Source organism: Dicentrarchus labrax, unplaced genomic scaffold (genome assembly GCF_905237075.1).
Source record: "Dicentrarchus labrax unplaced genomic scaffold, dlabrax2021, whole genome shotgun sequence".
Classification (NCBI taxonomy): Eukaryota; Metazoa; Chordata; class Actinopteri; family Moronidae; genus Dicentrarchus; species Dicentrarchus labrax.
This window is the reverse complement of record NW_026136721.1, coordinates 7,585,777-7,605,357: the sequence shown is the minus strand read 5'-3', so window position 1 is coordinate 7,605,357 and position 19,581 is coordinate 7,585,777. Positions and strand designations below refer to the sequence as shown.

Below are 19,581 nucleotides of genomic sequence, written 5' to 3'. Positions count from 1 at the left end.
TATTTTAAATTCTCCAGTCAGCTTTTGGAATTTTGCTTAATGTGTTTCTTTTGAGTTGTCAAATCATTAGTTTAATGTGTATTGTTCCCTGTGTGATTTTATCACAGAGCCCTCTTGGGTGAAGAAAATACATTAAACTCCAGAAGACTATTAGGACCAAGAAATACTATGACACATTACTGTTACAATGACTTTAATGTTGGGCCCTTTGTTGATCTATATTGAGCCAGAACTATATCTCACAGAAGCAGTTTGGATTATCTGGTGCTAATATGGTGTTAAAATGCACTAGAATACAGGAAATGGCATCTACTTAACTGAAAATGTTCTGGGGGAGACCCCCAGACCCCCTCGGGATTTATTTCCTTCATACATCCATGTCACTGTGTGTTCTTCACAGTCCAACGTTGAAATCCACACAGTTCTCGTGGATGCTGAGCCTAACAGCAAACTATCCTGAGTAGTCTGTCTAGCAAATTATTACGTCATTCCGATAAGTCCGATATCATGACGAATAGCCCCGATAGCATATATAATTTTGTCAGCATTATCAGAAAAACTCTTTCTGACTGGGAAAATTCAAGAATACCCCCTCATGTCGAAAAGAACTGGTTAACTCGGTCAGAATTTTGGTAGTTGCTGACTTGAATTGATATCCACAGTATTTTTCCACATGTTACACATAAACAATAGAAACACAAACTTAAAAAGGCAGAAAGAACGACTAGCAAACGTGGGAACAGGGAATTTCCGTCACACCGTGAATGCAGCACAGCGTGCTTACGTTTGAAAACAGACAACATGGCGTCGATTGTGTGGGACTTTTTCAAAGTTTCTGAAGAAGAAAGGTCGCTTGTTATTTGTAACAAATGTTCCAAGCAAGTTCCACGAGGAGGTAAAGTAGCACAAGCTTCAATACGTCAAACCTGAACCTACGTCACCTGAAACTTAAGCCATCGCTTCGACGGAGTCTCTCTCTCTCTCTCACTCTCTCTCTCGATCGATAAAACAACTGAACCTCAAGGTATTCATTTGAATGGAACCATAAGCCAAAATAATTTAAACTTTAAAAATGTATTCTAAATTTTTTGTTACTATGAATGCACTTTTTCAGTTTGTTTACACAGACAAGTCTAATCTACATTTTATTTATTGTTATTGAGGAATGCACTTTTTCAGATTGTGTTTACATAGAAATGTTTAAATCTAACTTGTGTCAGTGCATCAGTTTTCTATATATATTTATTTTTTTGAACTTCTGGAACACACTTTTTCAGTTTGTAATCCCGATGCATGTATTTGCATCAGTTCAAGGGGCCTTTTTTTTTTTTTGAGAGGCTTGCCAAAAGTTTTTCATTGGAAAAAATATCAACATTTAAGAGTCAAAAGTGTTTTTGGGTTTGTTCATTGTATTAATGTCATGATCTTAGGTTATGATCATAGATATATGTATGTGTGTGTGTGTGTGTTATTGGTTATCGGTATCGGTATCGGCCTTTAGGAGCTGAAAGTTATCGGTTATCGGTTTAAAAAAAAGTTATCGTGCATCCCTAGATGTAGGCCTTGTTGTAAAGAATCGCTATATTTTATGGTGACAGCCCTAATAGTAGCAGCTTAGTGTATGTTAACATATAAATCATTACATCCACTTATATGCACTACATATTTTTTTTTACTTGATATCTCATATAGTGTGCCCTCAGATCTCAGGACACTGGCCCTGCTGACCCTGGAATCAAGAAAAAGAACTTTAGACAGCAGTGCTTCTCTGTCAAATTCAGACATAAATGTGTTCTTATTGTCATGTCTGACTTTAGCACCGTCTAACTTGGCAGTGATACAACCTCTTATCCTGCCCTCGGCCAGAGAGTGCTGACACAGTAGTATGCCGCTGGGAGCCGGGTGTACAGCCGCTTCCTGGTTGCTGCATCACCACACACACTGCTGTCTGTGTGAGTCTGCCCATGGATATGGATGTGTCTGCAAGGAGTGTGTGAGTCATGCTCAACATCATGTATGTATGTATTTATGTGTCTGTTTATGTTTTTTTCTCTGAGACAACAGCCCAACAGTCTTTGTACCTGGTAGTGGATGCTGCTCAGTTCTGTTGCCAATGTTAGCGGTCGATGAAAATTAAATATTCATGGAAATATTCGATTATGAGTCAGATTTATTAGATTCTAAATGATTTTGGTGACTCATCTCACCCCTGTTTTAGTGTCTCCACCATGCCCCTCGTCATGCTATCAACAGAGTGGGGCTCACGTTTGGTTCTGGATTTAAACCAGGCACAAAGGATTTAGTGGTATGAAGGTCCAGATTGTAACTAACTGAACACCACTCGCATCTGTCTTTGACGACCTGGATCTATCTAGAGCCATTGTGTACTGTGCCTACTGTAGAAACTTGATGGTTCAACATGGTGCACCCGCTGCGTCTGTAGATAAAAACGGCTCATTCATTTAAGGTAACAAAAACACATCAGTTCTGAAGAAGTGCCTTACACTATATCTAAGGCTGAGCCCTGCCACCCTAGGATGGAGGTCACTTCGGCCACTTGTTTCTGCAATCTCGTTCTTTATGCCACTACCCAAAGTTTATGACCAAAGGTGAAGGTTCGAATGTAGATTGATCAGTAAATTGAAAGCTTTGACTCAGGTCCCTCTGCACCACAAGTGCGGTACAAAGCCAGCATTGCTGCGGAGTGCATTTTGCCCTCACTCGTGAACAAGACCCTGTGCTAAATGTCCAGGCTCGACAGGAGAGCCAAGTCAATGAGTACGTTTTGAGGTCGTGGTTGGCTCAGACATGCCTGTCAAGAGCAGGTGCAGCAAGTATATGATATCAGTAGTTTATGTGAGCAGTACAGGGACAATTTATCAGTCCAACCTTTTCACTTACTGCTGGTTTTGCCTTTACTGGTGCTATAGTTTATGCCCACAGATAACGTTCAGAGACACTGCCATCAAACTAGAGGCCTTAGTCTCTAATTATTTAATATGGCAGTCTTACCATGCTAGCCATTTTGCTCTACCGCTCTCAGGAACAGTTTCTGTCTTTGGACAGTATGGTTAACAGTTGCATTTATGCAGAGTTGTCAGCTCAGAGCATCTTAAATCAGCTGCTAAGCTGCTTAGGTTGCTGTAGCGCTACCCCTTCTCCATCTTTTCTTCTGCAATTTCTTCTCCTCCTCTTTTTCCTGCCCCCTTTATCTTCCATACTTTACTCCGTCTTTAAAACATGAGCGAACAATAGGAGGCAATGTAGAGAGACACAGAATAACATCCAGTCCTTATCAATAATGGATGAGCCTTCTATCTAGAACTACCGTCTCCCTCACACACAAAGGCCATTTAAAGGGGAGAGATGAATATATTTAATGTGTATTTTCTCTCCTGTCTTAATCTGCTGCTGCTGTTACTACAGTTACTCCTAATAGTAGCATCACTACTGGTTCTATAATAACAAATTCAATGGTGGTTTCTAAGTGGAGGGGGAAGTGAGCACAACTTTCCATTCATGCTAAGACCTCAGACACTGATCTGTGGATGTGAAACAACCAAGTCAACCCAGTGATTCCCCTATTTTCATTCACATTTCATCTCTGGCACACCTCTGCTGCAAAATTATGAGCGTCCTCCTCTAAAATTTCAACTGGTCATTAATATCAATGCGCTACAAACACCCTACGGTTGATTAACTCACTCTCTTCAAGTGACGGTGAACACAAGTAAGTTGTCAGTCCAACACAAGAGCTCACCAGCTTCTTCATCAAAAAAATGATTTTCTGAATCAAATGTCCGTTATGTTTTGCAAGTCCATTATACAATTGAATGTAGAGTGTCGTTGACAGCCCTAGTCAACCACCATGTTGTTAGATAGATTTCTACACAGGCCCTGGTATTATATAAGTACTCATCAAGAGCTCGTAATAACAGCAATAACAGTGGAATGCACAATGCGTGTCAAAGGGGAAAAAATCCAAGCCATGGCCACTTGTGTCCATAAATAAAATTAGCCATGTTTCCATCTCAGCCCAGCTTAGGAAGAAAGCCAGTGAGAGCTCAGTTTAGACCCAGAGAGAAAGACTCACACAGCCCATTATGGTTTTTAATCTGAACCTGAATGATAGTGGGTTGTGCTTCTATGGGCCCTTTCTGTTGTGCTGGCACATTACAAACGCTGTGTGGATTAGGCCAGAGCCAAATGTGTCACACTTGAATTTGCATTCTATGTGCGGTTGTGTGCTGCGTCAGCAACTGAATCATTTACAAGCTACAGTTTCAGAGAATTAAACAAGAAACATGGACAACATCAATAGAACATCTTTGTAAAAGTTGGCTTTTCAATGGCTGATTGTCAGGACTTGGCAATTACACACAACATACACAAAGAGCAGCTTGCAATATACATTTAAAACCAAATGTAAGCAGGATAAAGTATGCAAAAACTCAGATATGATCTTTAAACATCCTTATAAAAGATGGTTGTGCAAAGGCAAAGCTCACTTATTATAGCCAAATGACCTTAAATCATTACAGTAAAGGGTTGAAAACAGTAAAAAGTGAGGATGTTTGTGCCTGTGACCTTTATCAGTGTACTAAAATACAGGCTGGATCACACAGCTAGTGTGAGTCCCTTGATCTAATTCGAGCAACTTTCTGTCATTCTGATTTATTCAAAGTCATTCTAAAGACGTACTTAATAACATCTGCAGTAATAGACAAGACATGGCAATAAATAAACAGTAAAGTTCACAAGCTGACAACATCTGAGTTTGTTATTCATCCTAAGTCTTATCTAATATGAGCCAGTCAGAGGCAGACGCCAGTGGTAAGAGGATAGACTAATGAAATACTAATGCAGGAGTACTGACAGGCACTGCAAAGTGGTGGCAAACAAGTTTTGCTGAGACACATTTTTCCAAGTAAGCTTGAATCTGGTTTTGTACATTAACCTAAAAACACATTACAAGCTGTTACAACTAGGGATGGGACCATGTATGATATAATCATATATTGTGTTAAAAAACACTAAATGTATCGTGGTGACTTTCCATTATCGTGATAATCGTGAATATTCACTCACATGACTTGACCTGAAAAAGCTGTCTAGCTCTCCAGCATACAGTCCCTATATTGATTTCCTGATTTATTTTAAACAAGGGGACAAGGGGGAGCCCGAATCTTTATAGTCATTCCAAAACTGCATTAGTGGCCACAGTGACCTAAACTATGACAACTGTAAGTAAGTAAGTTTTGTAGCTTTAAAAAAAAGTAAATAATAATAATAAAATAAACAATGGGGTGATCTTCAAGTGTGCAAGCTGACAATGTTAAAGAGCTCTGTCTGTGCTCATAGAACTACAACTACATAACTACATTCAGTTTGTTTTATTTTGCACTAGCTCTAACTAGCTCCATAGGGTTAAGTGAGCAACGCCTGCAATGCAACAAAAAAATTAGCATCCAACAGTCACACATTAGTCATACTCATTCTCCATGTACGTTAGACAAGAAGCAAGAGTCTTCTGGTTAGACTGTACAGAGGGTAGCAACTAATCCAAAGAATACAATCACGCCGGGGGGGCTTGTCTATACACCAAGCTGGGAAGATACCCATTGCACAGTCAGCAGCTGCCAAGCTAGTAGTGGGTGACAACTATACCAGGCTTATTAATGCATACCACTGAGAGACAAGACTGGCTCTTCACACTGACCTGAAAAGAGGCAAAAACTACCCCACAGTTACACTGACACAAAAGAAGCGACATCATTCAGCTGCCTCTCCAGTCTGCCAGCACCAGAGCTGTATAACCGAGGTGGTAAAAACATAACCCTGTCAGCCACCACCTGACTCCTGCATGGAAGCCATTGGAAGTTTCAGAGACAACAAACATGCGTGGGGTTCATAGCGCGGCTGTGCCTGAAGAGGCAGAGCGGGTCGTCCTCTGATCGCAGTGGCAGATCGATTCACAGCTCCTCCAGTCCACATGTCAAATTGTCATTGGGCAAGACACTGAACCCCAAACTGCTCCCAATAGTCAGACAGCACTTTGCATGGTAGCTCCCTGCCACTGTTGTGTGAGTATGTGTGTTAGAGGAACATTTTAAAGCACTTTGGATAAAAGCTCTATTCAAATTTACCCATTCATCATTTACTCCAAACTTTCTACTAATCAGAATTAGAATCCGATTTAGTTTTTTTGCCAATTTGCTGGAGATTAACTTGCAATGCCAGAACGGAGCTCAAATTTGGGAGGGATCCATTTGAAACGATCAAAAGGTAGTTTAAGATAAAGGGGTAAAGTCAGGACAAAGGCAATGCCAGATGTCTTCCACGGCATAGAAAAACACTATATACATTGAACAACTGTATAATGAGTGAAATCAAGAAATGATACCTGATACAATACAAAAAGTATGAATATTACTGGCTTAATACCTTCTATGTTTCCTTCCTAAGGAACAACAAAAATAATTTCTCCATCTTTAGTGAGATAAGGTAATACAGACTCAGACTCACAAATCCCAGAGGATTCACCATCAGCATTCATCTGTACATATACAACATATCACCTGCTCTCTGCAACTAAGATGATAAAAAGCCCAGCCCAGTCTGGAAGAGGTTTGGTCTGAAGTGCTGACAGAATTATTTATAACTAGCTCTCTGATTATGCAATAAACCATCCCCATGAAGCCAACATGAAGAGACAGAGAGAAGAGGCCTTTTTCATCTGGCCATACCGAGTGTGCCTAGGAGACCCTGGTTTATCCCTGCCATTATGTAACACCCTATCTCTATCAGCACGGCAACAAGCATGCAGGAAATGTTGCAAGTAAAATATTCAAGATTGCATTATTGTAGTGTATGATCTGTGGATGACAGGCCTATTCAGACCCTGAGCTATCATTAAAAAGGAATAAAAAACTATCCCAGCTTATCACCAGGGATGCCCACAACATACATCATCAATGTAGACTAAACATCAACTTACTAAGCTTTTGTCTATTGACTTTTACCTCTTGTGCTAATACAAGTTTTCACAGTGTACATTTGTACATCATGCTAGTCTAAATCTGATCATTTAAACATGTTTAATCTTCTCTGCATAAATTACAACATTGCAGTGAATCAGTGTGGAATTTAATGCACATAAGTGTGTAGGTGTCTACTGCCATATCTACTATTGATGTTAGACTTATGTCCATAACGGACACATTAATAGAGTCCTTACCGCAGAGGCCCAGGTTCGATTTCAACCTACAGCCCTTTGCTGCATATTGCTGAATATGCATATATATATTAACCGTTTCAGCAGTTTGAGCTACAGTAGCTCATCTGTTGGATCAGACCACACAGGCCAGCCTTCACTCCCCACATGCAGTTCCCCGCTTTTCTTTCTTTGGACCACTTTTGGTAGGTAGAGACCACTGCAGATCAGAAACACCCACAAGGTCATGTAGCAGTCGCTCAAATCCTCACACTGCCCATTTTTCCTGCTTCTAACACATCAACTTTGAGGACAAAATGTTCACTTGCTGCCTGATATATCCCCCCCATTTACAGGAGCCATGATAACCAGATAATCACTGTTATTCACTTAACATGTCAGTGCTATATATATGTGTCAGGGCTGCCCCCTGACAGTCAACTGAATGGTTAGTCGCAGAAAAACTAAAACGTTGAATTCTGTTCAGGAGTTGCGCCTTGTCACCGGGACAAGTATCAGAGGATTGTTGCAACAAAGGGAGTCACTTACCAGTGCATTGCTGCATACGCTAACTGTACTAGCTGCTGCCACTAACTAGTTAGCAGTCCTTTTGGCTGACTGTACCTGGACTTGGAGCTCAAAGGGCAAGGGGAGTTTAAACACTAGTAGTGTGTGCATCGAGTGGGGAAAGGACTCAGAACAGAAGAGGCTTGAAACGGAGAAAGAGGAGCTAATTTATTACTAGTCAACTAGGAAAATCTTTAGTCAGGGTAAGCCCTAATCAGTTCATAATCACGTAAGGCTAAAAGCAGCCAATCTTCACATTTTAGAAGCTGGAAATATTTGCCATTGCTTGAAAAAATTACTTAAAAGAATAATCAATTATCAAAATTGTAGACTAAATTAATAACTAACATGTTATTCTGTCAATCGAGTAACTGATTAACTGACTAATCTAATAAGTTCATTATTATGCAGGTAGTTACTGACGGACATATCTCCGCTCAACTGTCACACTGTGTGAGCAGGAAAAGGGTCGCTTAGGTAAGATGGTGTAGGCCGGTGAGAGAAAACCCTGAAGTATAATTTCCATTCCACTGCCACTGAAAACTTTGAAGAAGAAACTAGTATAAAAGAAAGTAAATAGATTGTCTGGAGGCCTGAGCAGTGACATTTCAGAGAAAAAGAAAAAAGAAGAATGGCAGAGGGTCACTGATGCGGTTAGTCATGTAAGTTCTGAGAACCAAAAGCTGGAAGAAATACAGAAAAAAGTGGTAGGATTTTAAAAGGAAGGCCAAAAAGTGCATTAGCACACAAAAGCAGAGCCACTGTTCTTGGAGGAGGAGGGGAAGGGACACCATGCTCTCTGAGAGACACTGCTGCTGGCTCCACTGTCACACACTGCACTGACAACAACACACATCTAAATGTGGAACTCTTACACCGAGGCAGATCAAAACATTTCAGTTTGAAAATGAATAGTTAGTGCTGACCTAAAGGGCAAGTTACAAGAACATATTTTCTTACCTATCCCTCTTGGTATGTGCAAATAGTTTCTTTTACTCAGGTTTTGATATGTATCTATGAATTTATTGCCTCACCCTACTGTCTAGAAACAGATTCTAGATATGAATGTAGAATCTTTACAAATGAATGTAGAATATGTAGGCGAGGGACAAGATTAAAGCGTCAGGAGCGTTTGGTTTTCAGTAGTATTTAACAATCAGGCAACCAAGAAGGCTTTGCTTGCATGCAGGTAAACAGTCCATGTGGAGAGCAAAAGAGGCAGAAGGTATAAGGCTAATTGTCTTTGCTTAATATTAATATTGAGTATCATTATGTTTATAACTATGATGATGATTATCATAATAAATAATAATAATCTACATTAATATTCAGGGAATAAACACAACTATATATCATTATTAATAAATTCCCATTGAGAAAAAAACTTGAAACTGCATAGGTTAGAAATTTGACATTCAAGCTTTAATTACAGCTAATCAAAAAGAGAAGACAAGAGCTGCGTGGGTAACACCGCACATATTTGACCCACTTACTGCCCCAGCCAGAGGGTCGGGAAGTAGCCCGGGCCTCGTTATTGCTTTGAATGCCGACGAGATGGGCCTGGATTCGGCCACATCTGCCTGAAAGGGCTGCACCACCCAGACGAGAACTTCCAGGTTCAAGAGGTCCTTAAAGCGGACCTTCCTGTCGGGCCTTATCATCCTCAAGTGGTCAATGTAAATGAGGACACATATTGTGCATATTATGCAGTATGTAACTTTCTGCTGTTACATATGCAGATTCATTTAACAGATTTTTGCTATTTCAGGCAACTTAAACCCGGTAAATGTCCCATATTTCGGAATTTCCCTTTTACTTATAGACTTATTAAAGATGTTTAAAGACTTTTGTATGTTTGTGACGAGATGAAACCGTTTTATAAAGCTGCAGAACAGTTGCAGCAGTGTCTGAGCTGGAATCCAGAAAGAATCCTGTCAGAATCCTGCTGTGACTCAGGTCAGGTCGCAGGTGTCTGTTTTAGAAGGTTTCAGAAAATTGTTAATGTTTATTATGACTACATAGTTTGTGTTCATGCGTGTTGGCAATGTTGTATTATGTGCAGTATGCCAATAAAGCCACTTGAATTGAATAGTGTAACAGTGTGTGTCTGGATGTTAGACGCTAAATTGCTTTCACGGGAAGTCTGACAGTGCAGTTCAAAAGATGTAACCACGGCGACTGCATTCGCAATGTGAGAAACAAATGCTTGCATGAGGACTATACTCTTCCATAGGTAATAGGAAGGAAGAGAGAGTTCATTTTAATGGGTTTATGCCGTTAAAGACATTTTGTAGATGATTCTTGTTCACATGAAGGCAGCACAGAGGCCTTGCATTTTCATGTGACCTGTACATATCTTATATTATAAGACATAGTTTTAATATTTAAATTCTCATTTTCATGACCAACATGTATAATACCACAGGCAATTCAACTATACCTAACCTTCACTATCCTAGTAAAAAAGTATTCATTAGTAATTCCAAACAGGAGGTTTTTTTAGGGCTGTAACTAAAGATTGTTTTCATTACCAATTAATCTGTTGTTAGTTTTCTTAATAGTTGTTGGTCCAGAAAATGGTAAAACATGTTGATCAGTGTTTCCCAAAGCCCAATGTGATGTCCTCAAATGTCTTGTTTTGTCCACAACCCAAAGACATTCAGTTTACTGACATAGAGGACTAAAAAAAATATTCACATTTGAGAAGCTGAAATTCTTCTTAAAAAAATGACTCAAAGCAATGAATCAATGATCAAAATAATTGCCGATTAATTTCATAGCGGCCAACTAATTGGTCAATCGACTAATTGCTGCATATCTAGTGATCTGCTCATATATTCATTGTTAGTTTCTGAAGGGCTGACACTGTCCGTCTCACTGTTGGCCTTTGGTTGCTGCTGAATCCCATTGCAGGTTTGCAAGTTATTTAGTAAAGAATAGCTGCTTTTGGTGTGAGGCTCTCCAAACACCAAAACTCAATTTCAAGGAGGTAAAAGTCTTCCTCTGTACTGCTGAAGAGACAAAGACCTACCAGAACAACAACTACTGCCTGGATGATTTCTTTTCATGTCTTAAACTATGACCAAAGACAACAACCCAACTGGCCCTAGTCCTGATGTTCTTACGTAAAATATGAATGGATGTCTGCTCTCTGCTTCACCAAAACATCATTTAATAAGGGCACTCGCCAGTGACCGGTCTTTTTAGCTCTTCTGTGTCAGTGACAATGCAGTGCTCAGTTAGAAAACAGTCATCAGCTGGTGAACTGACATAACCACAATTTCAAACTACTGCTCTCCAGATTTGGAATATGTGATTGTGCGCTGCAGGCCCTTTTCACTCTTACCTCAAACACAGGCCAATCCGCCTGCCCAGATTCAAGGCTGCATAATGTACTGCTGCATAATGTAGCACAGTAATTATCATGGGGGGGATTTCAAACATGCAAACAGAAAGACTGGCTTGACTGGCCACCCAAACAGCTGATCACCTTCTCAGCGAGGGGACAGCCATAGAGAGCAATGGGCCTTTCAAACATACATATAAAAGCAACAGACGTTTTTACTCCTTTTTTGCAACGTGCCCCTTGGGAGGTTCAGATCCTGCTGATCCCTGCCAGGCAGACACAGGCCAAGCTACAACTATGAGGAGGGGGAGCACTACAAGACTGTTTTCACTGATGCTTGCAGATGCATTTGCACTCTCACATGATTTATTTCATTTTGTGAAGAGAGCTGCCTCCCACAGAAAAGGCATCACTTCCTTTTTGTATTCTCACTTTCTAGTGTAATATATATTTCCACTTAAGAGCTGCAGACACTTGACTCCACTTTGAGGTGAAAACAGCTCTTGCCTGCTATTTTGCTTGTGTTTAATGCGAAGCCTTTCTGGTCTATTTGTAGCTGTAGCGCTTGTTCAGACTAATTAGCTGCTGGATTAATGCATACATCACAAACACTACATTTCCCAGCTACCCCTGGGGTATTTCTGGCATTACAGCCTAGGACAGCCCAGTGCAGTGACGGGGACGGGGTCGACTACTGCCTTCAGCCAAATGTTCACTTAGTGTGGAGACTACCACGTACACACAGCCGGGCAGAGCACCACTTAACTGTGCTTTTCAGCCACATGTTTCCTTCAGCAGTAACAAGTGTTCTTTTGCTCATATTTGTCATGCACCGTTACAACAGAGGCACTGACACACACACACACACACACACACACACACACACACACACACACAATAAACTAATAGTGGTCTAATGATATGGATACTGTGTACTTAGGTTCATTATTTTTTTTAGAAGTTATTAATACTACAGTGGCAACTAGCAGATTCTCTTGAGACATTTTACTCAGATTGTGATGCATTCTCACTCACAGTTACTGGCCAGCATTTGTGATCACGATATGTTTTTTGTTTTTCAGCTGATAACTGTGATGCTGAAATTAGTTCATAACCTGTAGTTTTTACACATTTGAATGCAACAAAGGCTAAGATATAGTGAGCAAAGACAGATGACTTAATATTCCAAAGCTCTGTTTCAACCAAATCTAACTGACATCACTATTGATAACAACAACAACAACAACAACAACAACAACAACAACAACACAGCTCTGACTCTTCAAATGTTCATTTATTTTTTCTGGTAAAGTTAATAAAAAAATACAAATTTCCCATTATCGATTATTTATCTGCCCCGATAATTATGGTGCATCCCTAGCTGTCATGTTAAGAATGAAACTTTCCTTTGCCTCCCAACTATTACAGAGCTTTCCAGAGCTGCTGACAATAAAAAACCTCCAGTATCAAAGAAGCCACAGCTCTATACATTAAAGACAACCTGTCCTGTAGCTTCAAGTCAAAACATTTTTAACATTCAAACATTTCAACCTGCACTGACACCTTTGATTGCGTCTTACTATAGACTTTGTATGCAACTCCTTTAATATTCAGTATATAATGTACATTTATTCAAGTGCTTAATTGTATTTATATGTACTAAAAGGAGCTTTTAACTGGTTATGAAACAGTCTCAATGTAATACTGATGCCTCTATATGACCCACATTAACAAACAAGACCTATTTCTATATAGTTATTCTTAATGCCTGCCATCGGGTCCGATTTGGTTGGATCCACCTTGAAATCAGTGAAACGAGGCGGGGGGCTTTGTCCACAGGGGCCACAAACAACAAAAACGCACAATTCGAAGACACTTGTAAAGTACAACTATCTCCCCATTGTATTGTACTTTACTTGAAAATTTAAAAGCAGAGCTATACATAGTTTCACAAACAACTAAAATATATATTTTGTGTATTTGCTGTTATCAGTAAAACGTTCAGAAAGGTTTAAAAACTAAATGACTTTAAAAAGACTTGTATGCATACATAAACATATTTGAGCAATTACAATGTACAGTGTAGATCTGTGGAACGTGTTTTCTGATGTTTAGTGGCAATTGAATCATTTACAGTATATTCAGTGGAGAGAAATGACTCCAGCTGACAGCTTAGATCTGCAGGCTGGATATGTTTGACTTTGTTCAATGCTATGCTGGATCTAGACCCCCATTATCTAATTTCCTATCTGTTTATACTTTGCATCTTTTTAACCGGATTGTCGAACTACCACAGGCCAACTGCTATGAAATGGTAGATAAATACAGACAGACTGCATGAAGTGACAGATTAGAGCACAGTGAGGCAGGCCCCTGGCCCAAATGTTTACACTGCTTTAATTCCCCTGTGCTAATAAATGAGATAAGAGAACGTGCAGCCTCTGGACAACTTCTTTGAGTGGGGACTATCTTTTTCTACTTTTTGTGACATCATCCTTAGGCTGACATAAACCTCCATGACATATTACAGTATGAGATTATACTTCATAGCCAGTACAGCCTAAGCCTGTATCAGGAAGGGTGCTTAATGGAGGAAAAAGCATGATGTCAGAACAAATTGAAATAAACGTGAAGACCCTTCACAGGTGGATGAGGACATAATCAGGGACACCCACGGGTTGGGTGACGTCTACCAAACTGGCCATGTCCACGAGGGTTGGGTGATATGTTATAATGTATTCACCCATGCGTGTGTGTGCTGCACCAGTGCCCCCCCGACTCCCCTACACAGCGTCCCAGTAGTTGTAGCTGGGAGATGAGCCAAATGTCAACACCAATCTTCTCCATTAAACAGAAAAATTCACCTTCTAAATTTAGGTTTCTTTCTTATACTAGACTATGACCTTGTTAAGCAATCTTAAAACACAACTCACCAAACAGTCTTTATTAGTCTTTACACTGTTCCAACAATCACCAACTCTGGTTTCTAACAGAGTGTGAAAATATTCTGCTTCTACGCGCTTTCGCTGCTTCTCTGATGGTCCTCTACCCCCTTCATGTCTCTCCTGTCTCTGCTGTGTCCTCATCTTCCCCATAGTCGTGACTGTATTCCCTGTCATCAAACTAGTCGAAATAAACCCTTAATTCACCTCAGTTAGATGTGAAATACACTGGCTCTACCGCTGTTTTTCCTCTCAATTGGCTTAGTGTGTGTACAGCACTGCTAAGCAGAAGCTCTTATTCTTCAGTGGAAGACCATTAAATTAGCTAAATAAAATGATAAATATTGCCCAAAAAACAACCGGCGATTGACTCAAAACCTATATACTCGCCTATATAGGAGCTATTATAATAATTATATATTGATATAGCCGTCCTTCACTTTTGCCCTGTCTGACTGAAACACTTTCAAATACATCTTGGATCCAATTTCCCAGTTTTAAATTTTTTTTCTTTTAGTCCTCAGAAAACACTAGAAAAACATACAACAGAGGCCAGCGGCTTACAATGGCTTGTAATGGAGAGAGGAGACAGGCAAATACTAAAACATTCAAGAGAGACAGGTTTGCATGCACACACTGCATTATGCAAGAAACTTATGGAAATTAAATAAAATACTTCCTCTCAGTTCTCTGACACAGGGCTTTCCACAGTATTTTTGAAGTAGTGTTTAGTGTTACACTCAATGATCAAACGTATGATTTTTGTGGTTAGTCATTACCCTCAGTCAACTGAACATTTTTCACCCCCCCTTCCTGTCACTATCAATCAAAGGCAATAATAGCTTGATTGCTTAGTCTCATTCCCGAAGTCCCAAAGCATCTGTATTTAACAACCTGGGAATGAGACTCAACAATAAACTATCCTTCTTGGCCCTGATTGGTTGCTTCGCTACAGGCACAGTGGATTCTTGCAAATGCCATTAGGAGCATTACAACAAGCTAGAGGAACAAGAGAGAGTATCTGTCTCGTGTACTACTGTCAGGATATAGTGAAGGTTTCAGAAAAAATGGCAAAAAGTACTATCAAAATGACCAACTGCAGGTTAGAGGTAACTCCTAATGCACACAGGGTGGAGGACTTTAATAAACATATGCATCGTATTTAAAAAACAGTAAAAGTATGAGATTAGTGGTTACATAAATTTCTAGGTCTTCATCCATGCTGAACATATATAAATACACAAACATACAGTAGCAGAATGCATATGTCTGATTATGAGAACGTATCGTAGCCACGTTTGTAGTATGATATGACCAGTGACCATGGATAATGTCCCTCTGCGTTCAGACAAAGAAACAACAGGGGGAAAAAACGAGAAAGAGAAAAGAGGGGGAAACAAAGACTTTGAGTATTATACAGGAATGACAAGCTCAAGGCTGATCCAGACCGGCTCCCGTTGAATGACAGACTATAAGCCTGTTAAATTTTGTCTTTGAATCCATCCATGACCCTCTAAGAAGATTTACTATGGCTTTGATCTTCTCGGCTGCTTTTCATGCTAAAGCTTGCTTAAACTTTGGAAATGTGTGTTTTGTGAGTGTTGCTTTTAAACGTGAAATACTAAAGCATGTCAAAGTTAAACGCAGCAAACATCCCTACAAAAAGTTCACTTATTAATGAAGGAGGTGCAGATAAGGAAAAAAGGAGGAGGGAAGGATGAGGGAAGGAGAAAATGCTCCTAGATATGTAAAGTCCCTTTTGGACTTTACATATCTTTACATTGCTGTCAAGGGTTTCAAAGACAAAATCTTATGAGTCTGAAGCTTCACATCATGTGTGATTGAAGGTAGCTCAAATGTCAAGGATTAAGTTAAGTGATGTCTACGATACAGCATTCGACAAACTGATCCCATTCCCCTGACGTCATCTTCAACTTAGTACCTGTGGTCCAGCATGAGGATCAGTATATTTAAATAAAACACCTACTTGTTATTAGAAAGTACTGACTGACAAGACAACAGGAATGCTAACCTCTTTAACTCTGCCAGACTCACCATGAGTCAAACAAACTCATGTTGTGCAGCCAAGGATTGTTCCAAAGATCTTTAAGAGCAACTGACTTTCAGACAAGATAAAGGTAGTAGGCTTCAAATGAAGTCCTTGTTGGATCATCCAACAGCGTTAGGGCTGCATTCAACACTTCTCAAGACTTTGTCTAAAGTTTGACGGTCTGAGAATACCTTCACACAGCGATTGGCAAGGTTGCATGTGCTAAGAAAGAAAGATCCGATTTTTTTTTATTCTTCACACAACTATCGCCTTCATTGAGAGACTGTCCTCGAGTGCACACCCAGTCCCCTGTAAGATTCATCGCCTCTCGCCCTTTTTGCTCGTCCTTTGTCATTCAGAACAGCTATACACTTTTGCCTGTACACGTTGTCACGGCACATGCAAACAATTTGTTTCAAGCATACAGAGAAATGATCAGATGTTGGGCACGGTTAAATATTTGCAATATGTTTTCAATGACACCCCAACAAATACTGGATATTTTAAGGCTTGAATCAATATATATCAAGACAGAAATACGGCACTTTACAGTTCAATTAGAAAATAGTAAAATAAAGATAGATTTGTTAAAAAAAAATACATAAATAATACAGCCTTTTAAACAGTATGCAAGAAAATTTTATTTAGTATGTCCTCCACCATTAATGCCAATACTGACATATGTAAACAGCAAATATTGGCAGATAACACTGGCCTCACCAACCAGGTAACAATCCGGACAGAGAAGGATCAGACATCCAGGCTGCAACTAAACGTTATTTTCATTGTCGACTAATCCGTCAATCGTTTCCTCAATTAATCGATTAGTAGTTTGGGACATAAAATATAAGAAAATTGTGAAAAATGTTGACCAAAGGCCAAGGTAACGTCTTAAGTGTCTTGTTTTGTCTACAACCCAAAGACATTCAGTTCACTGTGGCAGAGGACTACAGAAACCAGAAAATATTCACATTTGAGAAGCTGAAAGACTTTTTAGGAAGAAATTACAAAGAAATAGTAATCCAATTTCAAAATGACAGTTAATTTAACAGCTGACAACTAATCGACTATTTTTTGTTGCTACAGTTCTTACTGACTACCAAATAATTCAAATAAATCTAAAACTATCTGGCTGCACAAAGGAATGACAAGCTGTAGCTGGAATCTGAATCGAGGCGCTCCCTTCTGACTTTTGTGTAATGTTTTTGTGTGAGCAGAATGGAGTGACAGCAACTTTCTTTTACGTCCACCATTTTCCCCCGAATCTATCTATCTATCTGTCTGTCTGTCTGTCTGTCTGTCTGTCTGATACGCAGGTTACCGGTCGGGTAGGTTAACATACATCCAGGTCTTACCTGAGTAACAGTACTAGTTTCCAGGCGACTAAAAAGCCCGCCACAGACAGCTTCTTCCTCCTCATCTCTCTCCAGAGGCTCGGGAACCTCTGCTCTCCTCGCGGCTCTTTGAAGCTTTCAGCACCGCGAACAGCGCTCGCGCTCCAGTTGTGGTCAAACAACACGCGGGGGGCAACTCACAAACATACTGTAGCAACAGGACTCCAAAAACTCACAGTGCTCGGTTAATTCCCATCATCGGGGCGAAAAAAACAATATGGAAGGCAGACATCTCACGGAACAAACCAGTTCACTGAAAAATGTTGAGAAATGAAAAAGCGGTCGGAGCGCGCGACAGCTGTTCAGACTCTGCTCTGGGCTCGTTCTGTGCCCTCGAGAAGCACGGGGGCAGAGAGACCCGCCCTCCTCTCCGGATTGGCATAACTGACAGGCGGCTCAGCCAATCGTGTACAGTGTTGTTAATTTTTCCAGCTAAATTTCATCTGAAATTAGAAAGCCCAGCGAGTTGGATCAAATTGAACACCCACCCATGCATTATTACGCTTTATCCTCTCTTTCTCTCTCTGTCTATATAGGTCCCTATGTAGCTCTCCAGCCTCACATCCTCCTCATTTCTTTTCTTTCTTCTCTTTCTCCATTTGTCTCGTGCTGTCTCTGTCATTCTGCTCCGTTAGGCAGGAGCTCATAGAGCCGCATGTGGTTGTGATTCCCGGCTGGAAAGTAGCCTGTGTTGAGGACAGTTTGCCATATGTGGCCAAAGTAGTTGTTGGGTAGAGTGGAAATGTTGACTGAAGTTCAGATAAGAGCACCCTGAGGGGACAACAGAGCCGGCCCTATAAGAAATGTTCATTGTGACTCTGTTCTTTGGATTTCAAATCACACACCCTGACAATGAGGATAAATTGGTGACTTTTAGTTAAGTGTGTTTGATTTCATATTGGGTGAACAGTGTGAGACTTCATTGTGCTTTTTACCTGACACATTGATTAAATATTGAATTTAAACTGTTGATAGTAGTAGCTGGACATACTGGGAAATCTGGATGCACATCTTTCAGTAAATAATCAAGTTTTAAGAAAGCCATAGTATAAATAGTATTTTATATTTGAAAGTGTATAAAAGGAAATCAGGGGGAGCCAGTTTGAATAGGCCTGATGCAGATATTTTGAGACATAAGCTGCAGCCATAGCCTATAGGCTTATGTTTGTATTGTATAGCCAAAGCTAATTGTATAATACTGTGAGGCCAATTTACGAGCCAGCAGAGCCAAAGCTCAATGTTATATTTTATTATTTTTTACATTTTATATTTTCTACAATTTCTTTTTTATAGTAATGTCAACATTAATCGGCAGACTATTTTCCACTAATTAATCGTTCGGTTTGGAAAGTATCTCAAAATAATGACTTTGTGATACTAAGTCATTATTTTGAGATACTTAGTCAAAATATTGAGAAAGTTTAGTAGTAGCATAAAGGGCCTACATCTTAGATAGATAATTATGATATGTCATATTATATGTCATGCGTTGTAATCTCAAATTGAGTGTATTACAGTATTGTTAATTTAAACGTGTTACACCTGGAGATCTGCTAAATTAATACAGTCTGTAAAAATGTACAGACTCTTCAATGTACGTCACTGTAACAATACTTTTGCTTCTCAGGGGAGCTTTTCTACAGAGTCAGTGTCATAGCATGGAAACAGCTGCAGCTAATAAACTCATGGTTAACTTGGTTCAGATAATATAATGAGCAAGCATTGACATAATTAATGTTATTACCTGCAGCTGTGTTTAACCTACTTTGACATGTACAAAGCATCTCTCCTTATTTATTGAAGCTTAGTCAATGAGCACCGTGAGCAAAGATACTTACGTCTTACAGTGCATTTTGGGAATTTAGTTTGGCACTGAAATGAAGCTTAGCATTGTTCATACACTAATGAGCAGTGATAGTGACAGTGATTTTACACTAATGAAAACAAACCTATAAATATTATATTCAATTTCTGCCAATAGAGCCTCCTAAATGTTACACACTAGACCTTTAAGCACTGGCCCCACAAGTGACCAAGCCCCTAAATCTGGGGGCCTAAGTACATTTTTT

At 39.8% G+C, this 19,581-nt stretch overlaps 1 protein-coding gene across 2 annotated transcripts in view; it reads right to left on the bottom strand.

Moving 5' to 3' along the window:
- glra3 (glycine receptor, alpha 3) overlaps nucleotides 1-17,842 on the bottom strand; it is a 75,366-nt gene extending 57,524 nt beyond the window's left edge. For both annotated transcript variants that reach the window (XM_051386127.1, XM_051386128.1), the window contains exon 1: nucleotides 17,474-17,842. In XM_051386127.1, coding sequence (XP_051242087.1) covers nucleotides 17,474-17,538 — 65 coding nt within the window. In that variant the 5' untranslated portion in view covers nucleotides 17,539-17,842. The remainder of the gene's footprint in view (nucleotides 1-17,473) is intronic.
- Between the last annotated feature and the right edge of the window lie 1,739 nt (nucleotides 17,843-19,581).